The following is an 11,826-nucleotide window of genomic DNA, read 5'->3' on the forward strand; positions in this document are numbered from 1 at the left end:
AAATGAAAATCTATCTGAGGGCTGCGGCCAAATGTAATAATATAATTCATGAAGTACAAATACTTCTTAAGTACAGTACTTTTATTTGAATGATTATGTCCTGCTGAAGTGTGACATGATTTGTTTGTGTACAAACTAATACGCTGTCAGAGTTTTATATATTTATACTTCTCATTCAACCACAGTTAAATTCACTCTATCTAGGAGGCTCAGTTTATATGGATAGTTTTTATATATACAGTATGAAACTGGAATGAAAACAAGTGAAAATGAAATAAAAGTAACGACTTTATACTTCTTGTCTTTTTTAAAAATGTGAGGCGTAGAAGTAAAAAATAGGCTTAAAATATTTACTTAAATAAAGTACAGATACTCAATAATTCTACTTATGGTAAGTACAGTAACAAAGTATTTGTACTTAGTTACTTTACAACTCTGTTTAGGTTTGAAGAATTGAAGTTGCAACAAATCTTTTTTTTTTCGCTGAATCATTCCAAGCTGTAGCAGTGATTAATGTGGGACTAATTTGAGGATAATTTCAGGCTGAACAGACAAAGAGCTGAGCTGCTCGTTGTCAGAACAGGAAGAAAAAAAAACGTCTCCGAGGATCGATCTATACGGCGTCTCGCTTTACGACGAGGGGTGAAATCATTAAGAGTATTTGAGGAACTGTCTGAAACAAAGCTAAAAATACCRACAGGAAAGGAAGAAGTCTTCCCTGGGTGTTGCGTTTGTTTAATTGGTAGCTGACGAGCCGTAATTTAAGTGGCGAAGCAGTAATTTCCCTTCAGAGCTGGAAGTGGAAGGTTTAACGCAGCAGGTGCGGGGATTGTGTTTGCGTGTTCCAGCCGTGTAATTGGCACGCTGCCGCCTCGTTCTGAGCAATATATTCTGTGACATAACGAGCATGACGAGGCTTTTTTTTTCTCCTGAAGATTTTACGCCACAGTCAGTCCTTTAAAATGAGTAATACTGGAGGAATGCATGTCGCCCGCCATCTTAGAAATGATGGCGTTACWGCCGCATACTGCTAAAGAGGTTGATGGTTCTGTGTTACGGTGAAGCGGTGATGGCTCCATCTGTGTCAGGTTTGTTCTTTCTGAGTTTCAGTATCGTAGCGTGGAGGCAGATGGTGCAACAACCAGAGGAAGAGAAGGAAAAGCTAAAAAGAGCTGAACTGAAAATGAAGTGTGAGGATTTTAAAGTTTGAGACGAGCCCAGACCGAGGATTCAGGAACCGTCGGAAACTCTGCAGAACTTTATTTTTTAGGTTGAACCATGATGGCTTCACTGTAGTTAATACAGGGAACACTGCAGAATATTACAACAAAAAAATCACAATTCAATACTTTAGTCTCACGGTTTGATATTTTTTCGGTACAAAAAATAGAAATTTCCATGCTCTTCTTAACTTGTAATTTATTGAAATTAGTTATGTGCATTTGTTTAACCTCAAAAATACAGTTTTTAAACTTGCTGTTTCAGCAACATTTAATTTAAAAACTGGAATTTTGAGGTTAAACAAATGTTCATAATTAATTTCAATAAATTACAAATTAAGAAGAGCATGAACATTTCACTTTTTGTACCGAAAAATATTAAACCATGAGACTACAGTATCGAACTGAACCGAATCGTGACCTTTCTGTATAGTTGCAGTCTGATGGATGGTTGAATGGTTGGATGGATGGTTTAGTGGTTGGATGGATGGTTTAATAGTTGGATGGATGGTTGGAGGGATGGATGGATGGATGGATGGATGGTTTAATGGATGGATGGATGGATGGATGGATGGATGGTTTAATAGTTGGATGGATGGTTGGATGGATGGATGGATGGATGATTTAATGGTTGGATGGATGAATGGATGGATGGATGGTTTAATGGATGGATGGATGGATGGATGGATGGATGGATGGATGGATGGATGGATGGTTTAGTGTTTAATGGTTGAATGGATGGATGGATGGATGTTTAATGGTTTAGTGGTTGGATGGATGGATGGTTGGATGGATAGTTTAATGGTTGGATGGATGGATGGTTGGATGGATAAACTTATGATTTTATCATAAAACAGCTGTGAAAGGAGTGATATGCGTTATTTGAAGAATTGCTGAGTCTTTAACTCTTCCCAAATGAAACCTCAAACAGACCTCAAAGAGACCTCAGACCTCAAACAGACCTCAGACCTCAAACAGACCTCAGACCTCAAACAGACCTCAGACCTCAAACAGACTTCCAAAGACTGTTTTATTGTCAAAGATTTTAATGTTTTAATAATGAGCCAAGAGCAAAGGTCGTAATAGAAGGTGAGGTTTAAAACACACAGCAGCAGACAGATATCGGTTTTATTGTGTTCTCCCTGCGGTGAAAAGCACCACAGACAGCACAGGTTAGTGATGTCCTCTTTGAGGATTTCTCTATTTATCCGTAGAAAAGAACTAGTTTAAACTGTTACCTCCTCGCTTCCATTTCAGCCTTCAAATGTGCAAAATTCTCAGCACGTCAGTTTCAGCGCATCGCTCTGACTCTGGCCCCGGGCTTTCTAATAGCCAGTCAYGGCTTTGCTTTACGTTCTGGGTTCTCGGAGCGTTTCCAGCGTGTGTGATTGATACCGAGTCGCAGAGGTGAGTGAAGCTGAGGGAAGAAAAAAATCTATTCAGAGGTGAGGAAGAGCTGCTGCTGCTGCGATCAGCCTGCGGAGAGATTAGAAACTGAAATAAGTTGCTTCTCTGGTGGAGTTCAAAGGTGGACCTGCCGGGCCAACGACGATTCTTTGAACAGTTTTGTTTGTGTTTTGGGTCAGATTCCCCTCCGTGTCGCTGTCTCCGGTGTGGTTACGCTATGAATTGATCTTCAGAAACTTGACGATGAAGTAATTCTAGGCTGCATTAATGATTCATGGTGGAGGATTTCATTTTTCACGTGTCGGGTAAAAATGAAAAATAAAAGAATAATCACCCGGGCTTTGTTGTGGAGCATCTGGGGTTACCAAAGCTGGTCTCTGTCAGCAGAAATCTGCCAAAATAAGATAAGACAAAAGACATTTAGTTTAGTGGAACATAAGTTATCAGGCAGTTGCCAGAGCATTTCAAAGCAGCAAGTGAAGGTTGGTAGAGACAGATGGCTTGTAGGTACGTTAAGCAGGATTACCAGGACTTAATAGAGTTAATAAGGGGCATATTGTGGTCTAGCATGTGGGGCATACAGAACCACTGGGTACGTGAGGCCTCTGGTTATCCAAACCACACCTGAGAAGTGTTGTTGTGTCCTCACCTGTCATCCATACACAAACATTTAACTCTTTAAAACACCCAGATAAGTTAAGTCTTCTGGACAGTTTTGTCTTTATTGATCAACATTAAAGAAAAACCCGCTGAGAAGACTTACTTACTGTTTAAATGTTTCTACCTGGAGTACTGATGCATCAGGACTCAGACTGTATCTTGATGACTGGTATTTCCTGATTAAACAACTCCAGGTGATCAAGAAATACCAAACGGTGATGAGCAGCGTCATTTCATGGGAGTCGACCAATCCTACCATCTAATACTGATTCATTGGACCTTGATGGTACAGCGCTGTGGAAACTGCATCTGGGTTCCATCAGTCCCTCAAATAGGACACAGACGTGTCTTTGGACTAGGATTGGGCAAAATTGTATTGTGCGCAATTAATCGTCAGGAAAAACTGTTGCTCATTAATATTTTGTGATTAACACGATTAGTGCAAGAACGTTTCACCTACTTTCTCGTCAAAGTCCTCGCTGTGTCTCACTTTATGGGTTGCAGCCGATATAGACTGCGGTTCACGTTGTCCACAGTCTACGTGGGCCGTAGGCCGCTCATGTTGGCTGCAACCTATGAACTGAGACACAGCCTTTGTCTCAGACTGTTTTTTTCTCCTCCATCTCTGTTTTTGAGTGTCCCTTTTTTGTCTGAAAAGATTCTGATCGACTCGATCCGTCTTTGGGTCGGCAGCTCCACATTCAAAAACCGCCTCGTTGGTTTGACTCAAACGTCCTAACTATAGGATCCAAACATGCTAAGTATCATAAATGTCTCCATTGCTGCCAAACTTCATTCAGCTTTCGCCTCATTTTATTTTCTTCTTCCTGTTGATTTTTTTGACGCTTGTCAAATAATTTCAGGGCTCAATCAGAAAGGAGTTTGGGGTTTTATATGTTAGTTCGGCGGGGGAACAGAGGGTGGATTGAGGTGTTTTTCCATGAACTGCAACGTTTCAACTATAACATTTCATAAAGTAAAATGCCCAAGTTATTTATCATAACTCTGGTTTTACTTGGCCAAACAACACAATTTAAAAACTTGTGTATAATTTGAAGTCTGCACTTTTGACACAAGTTGAAACATTCTTTAAATTGGTCATCTGTCCACAGACTTCAGGGGTAAATCGTAATGTTAATCGGTAGAATTTAGGATCTGCTGCCTGTATTTAGGCCCGAGGGAGCGCCACGCCACACCGACAGGATCCAAAGTGTACCCATCATGCCAACTCCATTATCCATGTCATCTGACATTATATTTACAATACAGTCACTTGACCTTTCAACACTGTTTCCACCGCTCCATCTGGGTGCTTGCCACTTTTTGTCAGTGTGTGTGTATATATATAAAAATATACATGCTATGTATATTCCATTTTGAGGTCCCGACCAGTCCGCGAATCGATAGCCCGAGGCTCCAGGCTCCCGGCTCCAGGCAGGTGTGGTGTGGTGCAGGCAGTTTAAATAATTAAGTACATGGAGAGAGGCAGAACTGAAGTCTACGGGTAGTCATAACACACTGAAGGATACAGGCATCGTGTTACAAAGTTAAAAGCAAGTAACTGGAGTGAGTAATTGGCCAGTTTGGGTGCTCAGAGTGGCCTGAAAGTGCTAAGGAGACATGGCAGCCCATTGATTAGAGGTCCCCGAGGGGTCCTAGCACAGGCTGCAAACACAAACCTTTTTAGTTAAAGGCAGAGGCGACAGTAGGAGAAATCACAGCTCGTTGACCTTGAAGAGTGGTTACACCAGTTTCAACAGGTTGGATTTTTGGCGTCAATAAAGAGACAGGCTTGTTTGTGTTTTTTTTTTAAGTCTCACCTTTGTGGTTTTGATCTTGTTCCCTGTCGCGCAGCTCCAGCCCTTCAGATCTGGAAGAACTTTGCATTCCTCCCCATCAAGGCACGGATGCATCTGGCACCACCACTTCTGCTCCACTATCGAGGCTGGACATGGAGGTAAAAAGAATAACATCTCAAGAAGTGTCTGTCCGTATGGTCTGCATTGATTAAAAGGATATCACACAGCTCAAAAATAGCTCAACTCAACTCAAATCAGATGTTTTATTCTGGTTTAGTTCTGTAATTTAAATGTTTTATAAKGATAATAAAAAGCCTTTCTGTGGTTCTAACAGTAGGCCAATAAACTGTTATCATCTCTAAGCAAGATTTTTGAAAAGCCATTAGCATTTGATGTGATTAAATATAGAGTGCTTTTAGAAAGATTTGAGCTCTACGGTTTTAAACCATCAGCTCTTACATTGATGAAAACTTATTTGTCCGATAGATCAGAGTGTACTTCAATGGTGGTTTTTCAAAAAGACTGTTGGTGGACTGTGGAATACCACAAGGCAGCTGCCTTGGTCCCCTTTTGTACGCTGTTTTTACAAATGATCTTACATTAAAGAATGCAAAATTACATTGTATGCTGATGATACTACAGTGTGTCTGCAAAATCAATATCTGATTTGACATCAGTGTTAAATCATGAATTGGAAATTGTAGAGCAATGGATATCAGACTGTAAAGAAATTATATGTGTTTGTTTACTTCATTCTGTGTTCATAACCAGATAGAAAGTACACCAATGTTTGAACGGTTAAAATGTGAGGAAAAAACTCTTTACAGCTCTGGACTGAACCACAGGATTTAATGCTCTCTCTGTGCATTCAGCCAAGTATCCAGGAAGCGGTGATCATTTTATAACCTTCTTCAGGACCTGACTCCGCCTTTGWCATTACGTCATTCACATGGGCCAGCCTATGGCTGAAATCAGGTCCCCATACGTATTTCCTGTCATTGTGTTAAAACATTCGGTTCAATCAAGTGTTGTAAGTGTTTTCAGGCATGTATATTACCTATATGTACCTCCTGCTCTGTGTAACCATCTTTGACAGCCACTCAGCCCAGTCTGTTCATAAAATCATCAATATAATCACAAAAATAATCACACAATAAAGATATCATTATTCACCTAAGAAAAGACTACAGAATGTGTGGTGCTTTTAAAAATCAGTAGTAAACAACCCCAATAAATTTCTTCAAGACAATAGTTTAATAATTACGATGGAATATTGGGGCCGAGATTGTTTTTCATTATCATTATGACAATAAAGTCATAATATTATGAGATTAAAGTCGTAATTTTACAAGAATAAAGTCATAATATTATGAGATTAAAATCGTAATATTACAAGAATAGTCATAATATTATGAGATTAAAATCGTAATATTACAAGAATAAAGTCATAATATTATGAGATTAAAGTCGTAATTTTACAAGAATAAAGTCATAATATTACGAGATTAAAATCGTAGTATTACAAGAATAAAGTCATAATATTATGAGATTAAAGTCGTAATTTTACAAGAATAAAGTCATATTACTATGAGATTAAAATCGTAAAATTATGAGAAAAAAGTCATAATCTTACATGATGTGTCCATTTTCCATTCATTTCCTCCTTATTTCCTCACACTTCTGTGTACAGCCATGTGTCTGTGTTTATAAGGACTCCATGACGACTTGGGTCACTGTTAGATTAATATGATTTCATCCAAATTAGCTACGTGACGACTAACTGTCAATGCATCCATTAATTACAATACGACTTCAGTTTATCATATAGTCATTTGCACAATTTATTTTAAGCAATACAAAAACAACTTGACAAGTTGCTCAACATTCCTCAGATTTAAGAACTCATTTTTCCCAAGTCCCAGTTGGTTTGAATAAGCACATGTAAGAACATTAATTATTTCTCAGCTTGATTATTTTCAGACAATATGGGCAAATACAAGAAAAAAAAAGATTTAGATTAAATTAGACTGAATAAGAATAAAGCTGCTTGTTAAGCTGTGAATTCTTCTTACAGGACTAGTGTAAAWACCGTGCACTGCCTAAAGGTTTATGATAAGACGTTAGCTTCACTATTATTCACAACATGGAAAATCTTAAAACTSTAAAGTCCAGACTTTTTGTTTGTCCAGTTAAAGAATAATTTAAACTTACATGGATGCTAGCAGACATACAGCTGAAGGATGGTTTCGACTTCTTTCGGCAAAAACTAATTTTCTTAAATGCATCTTTACTTACAGAGCGTGAAAAGAATGGAACTTTTAGTTACTTTTTAAAAAGAGATTGAATGTTGGAGCAACTTATTTATAAAATGAAATGGTAAATTATTGTATTTTTTTATAAATGTGTAATTTTTATAAATGAACTGTTACTCTTGTCACCTGTTTTATTGTATGATATGTATTTATTTTTAATGATGGACCCCAGGAGGAGTAGCTGTGGTGTAAGGCCCAGCTAATGGGCATCCTAAACAATAAACAGTTAGGTGGACGGTTTGATCACGAGCCTCACTCTTCTGCTGAACATTGATATGGTTAAAAATTGGTCATTTAATCACAGCTTTCAGTTTATTTCACCAGCATAGAAATTAGGGCTGGGTTACCAGAAAGTAGTACCACAGTATTTCTGAGCTTCATTGCGATATATTAATCCTTATTTAGTCAATTAATTCACTGGGACAAAAGACAAAAAATAAAAAGATAAAAACTGTCCTCCAGGGCACAACAATAAACAACCAAACACAAAAATTGAACTAACTGTAAAACTACTGCAGTAAATTGTCAAACTGTACCATTTGATATAGATTGAGATTAACTTTTTTTGTTTTTTGTCAAATCTAACAGCTCTCGGGTGAAACCTGCGTCTGGTTTTCTTCAGTAAATAGGGGGTCCGCAGGCTTTGAGAAGTAAACTGTGAGCTCTAGAAGAGCATGGGAAAAGTTAAACTCCTAATAAAGTAGCAACAATGCATGAAATGCCATCTATATCAGACATACCGCCCACCYCTGGTAAAAATGCACGGCACTTGCCCAAAGTAATGGTGTTTATTGAATAAGTGGAAGTAGCATCTGTACCACGGAACATCTAGAACCTGGGGGTGTTGAGTTTTCCCCAGCTGTCATTTCATATCTCCTCCGTCTGTGTTGATTTTTCAGGCACATTTCCACCTGACGCTCGCATTCAGAGAAGCGGAATCTCTTCAGATCATCAAAGCCGAGTCTCGTTGAGCCGTGCCACATCCTCCGACAGCTTTCTCAAAGTAAGTGATGTAAGATTTGCTTTTTGACGGGTAACACRCGTCTGTTTTTGAATATGCAAACACGTCTCCAGTGATGGCGTGGAGGCAGCAAACAGAAAACAGGTGTAGCTCCAGTCAGGCAAAGGCAGAGTTTTAACTCCGCCATAACAAAGAGCTGAGGTTCTCCACGTCCCAGAACCCGCTCCAGCCACATTAATGCTCTTCATAATGGCTTGTATAATCAAAACACAACACCACAACCTCAAAAACTGCACCGAATGATGACTTTATGACAGCGGGAATCAATTTGTGCAAAACAAACATGTTGATGGCAGCAGTTCRGTGTAAAAAGAGCATCAGGTCAGCTTCAGGCAGCAGATGGTGGTTGTGTAACAGCAGCTATTAAAAAGCCACAAAGGTTTTATGTGAAATGAAAAGAGAGTATTGATGAAGCAGAGTTTGGGTTACGTTTCACTTGACAGTTAATGATTCTTTAAAACCACGAGGCCCGCTCCGACTGGAAGTATCTGCGAGCCAACACTGAGTTTATTTTTTATTTTTTAATATTACACGTCAGTTTAAAAAAAAATCTGAATTGTTTTCAATTAACATTGAGTTTAAAAGTTTTACTGGAGACTTTTACTGTTAAACTGCCCCCAAATTTTTATTTACCTTGAAGAAAATCACTCGTAAAATTTGAAGTTTTTTTTTTGTTTTGTTTTTTAATTTGTTGTCTCTCAACACAAATGTAATTTTTCCACTTTTGAGACTTAATTTCTACTCTGCATTTGTGCCTGTTTTGTAAGCTGTCAGGGAGCAAGAAACACAAACATGTGGTTACCCTGCTGACAACTTTGAGAGCTTATTTTTTTATTTTGTAGCTAAAAAAGTGGCAAATCTCTAACATAGTTGTGTGTTTTCATTTAAAAATCAAACAAGTACATTTAAAAAGCCCTCTGAATCAATATCTGCACCATCATATAAGGAGTGATGACAGGCACAGCGCGACACTGATGTTGAAGAAACTACAGAAACTGGATTGTGTTGTCAACAAAGTGAAAGCTCAAACAGGACCGTTCCAATCCAAAGATGGAGGCTCCCCCTCACCGACCGACGACCAAAACCACACAATGCAGCGCCTGGCGTGGACACAGTGGACCGGGTCAAATTGCTGCAAAACCCAGAGGAGCGCAGAGAGCTGCCAATCACAGAGGTGAGCGCTCTGAAAAATAAAAACCTGCAGAGTCATGCAGAGGAAATAGAAGATAGAGCTGTTCTTGTGGTGCTGTTGGTGCTACGTCTATTCAGGGACAGCACCGGGTCGATCCGATTTATTTCCTGTGTGCACATCTGGAGGTCCAGGTTTGAGAGGATGATTCGAATGAGTAGCTGGTTGAAAACTTTCTGATGGTCATGGTGCATTTTATAATGCAAACCATCCAGTTACAGAGTGTTGGAGAGGAGAGGAGAGGAGAGGAGAGGAGAGGAGAGGAGATTGTTTGGGAAGAATAATCATGAGTTCACAATCGAGCTCTATCACTATTTTTAGTAAGTAAGTAAGTAAGTAAACTTTATTTCTATAGTACCTTTCACAGACACAAACATTACAAAGTGCTTCACAGAAAGCAAAAAATAATTAAAAACAATAAATTTTTCACAGTACTATGTTCCTCAGTACCTATGTTCCTCTACCTATGTTGCCGAATACCTATATTCCCCAATACTTATATTCCTCAGTACCTATGTTCCCCAATACCTATGTTCTCTAGTACTGTTCCTCAATACCTATGTTCCCCTGTACCTGTACAGTAACTATGTTCCCCAGTACCTATGTTCCCCAGTACCTATGTTCCCCAGTACCTATGTTCCCCTGTACCTATGTTCCCTTGTACCTATGTTCACCAGTACCTATGTTCCCCAGTACCAATATTCTCCTGTACCAATGGTCCCCTGTACTTATGTTCCCCAGTACCTATGTTCCCCAGTACCTATGTTCCCCTGTACCTATGTTCCCCAGTACCTCTGTTCCCCAGTACCTATTTTCCCCAGTACCTATGTTCCCCAGTACCAATGTTCCTCAGTAACTATGTTCCCCAGTACCTATGTTCCCCTGTACCTATGTTCCNCAGTACCTATTTTCCCCAGTACCTATGTTCCCCAGTACCAATGTTCCTCAGTAACTATGTTCCCCAGTACCTATGTTCCCCTGTACCTATGTTCCTTAGTACCTATGTTCCTCAGTACCTATGTTCCCCAATAACCATGTTCCCCAGTACCTACAGTATGTTCCCCAATACCTATGTTCCCCAGTACCTATGTTCCCCAATACCTATGTTCCCCAGTACCTATGTTTTTTAATACCTATGTTCCACAGTACCTACCTGTGTTCGTTCCCCAGTACCTATGTTCCCCAGTACCAATGTTCCTCAGTACCTATTTTCCCCAGTACCTATGTTCCCCAGTACCAATGTTCCTCAGTACCTATGCTCCCCAGTACCTACGTTCCCCTGTACCTATGTTCCTCAGTACATATGTTCGTCAGTACATATGTTCCCCAGCACCTATGTTCCCTGGTACCTATGTTCCTCAGTACTTATGTTTCCCAACACCTATGTTCCCTGGTATCTATGTGTTTTAATACCTATGTTCCCCATTACCTATGTTCTGATTTTACTTCTGCTTACACTGATACTGTTTTTACCTATAAACAGAGGTGCACATAAGCGGTGCGCAGGTGCGCTTGCACTGTCAAAAAAAGGAAAAAACGCACCAGATGGGATGTCATAAAGCTCCCTTGCCTACCTAAGATTGTACCTGGTTGTCTGTCAAAACAACAGTTAGCAGGGCTCTAGAGTGCAACCAGTTTGGTCGCAAAAGCGACCTGATTTCTTAAAAAATAAAAATAAAATAAAATAAAAAAGAATCCAGCGGCACTGGTGTGAATGGATCGTTCGGTGCACCACAGCAGGACCCTGATATAAGGATTAAACGGACACTGCCTTCAACAAATCTGACGAAGTCCAGAGCCGTTTTATCCAATCAGAGCAGATCAGGGCGGAACTTTCAGTGAAAGCAAGTTTAGTTGAAGCAGCGGACCGGCTCGACTCCAGCTGCTGCAGCGACGCGATCAGTCCTGGCTTCTCCTCTCCTCCTGCACTTTGCTCCTGAACTACCGGAGGCTTTGGTCTGTAAAACCTAACTTTATATTAAATATGTGTTCAGTATGTTGTTATTGAACAGATCTGTCCAACTCTGAGTGACTAAACTCTCCTCCTGAGAGACTGCTGTATGAGCGCATCGCTGCGCGCGCAGGCTGAGTCTTTCTGTGAGATTCACTGAGTTTTTCTAATTAAACCACATTAAGAACATTTGTTTTCCCCATATTAAAACAAAGATGATTCTCTGTTTAACACCCCAGTCAAAAACATATATATTAAAAAAATAAA

General features: G+C 39.6%; 1 protein-coding gene across 2 annotated transcripts in view; it reads right to left on the minus strand.

Moving 5' to 3' along the window:
• Window positions 1–2,863: 2,863 nt before the first annotated feature.
• LOC106529719 (protein FAM19A2) overlaps window positions 2,864–11,826 on the minus strand; it is a 79,607-nt gene continuing 70,644 nt past the window's right edge. Inside the window, exons 4-5 of one of the 2 annotated variants that reach the window (XM_014025208.1) lie at window positions 5,108–5,232; window positions 2,864–3,018 (exon numbers count right to left, since the gene is read on the minus strand). In XM_014025208.1, coding sequence (XP_013880662.1) covers window positions 2,989–3,018; window positions 5,108–5,232 — 155 coding nt within the window. In that variant the 3' untranslated portion in view covers window positions 2,864–2,988. The remainder of the gene's footprint in view (window positions 3,019–5,107; window positions 5,233–11,826) is intronic. The other variant, XM_014025207.1, reaches the window with a different exon arrangement.

Source organism: Austrofundulus limnaeus, unplaced genomic scaffold (genome assembly GCF_001266775.1).
Source record: "Austrofundulus limnaeus strain Quisiro unplaced genomic scaffold, Austrofundulus_limnaeus-1.0 Scaffold461, whole genome shotgun sequence".
Taxonomy (NCBI): Eukaryota; Metazoa; Chordata; class Actinopteri; order Cyprinodontiformes; family Rivulidae; genus Austrofundulus; species Austrofundulus limnaeus.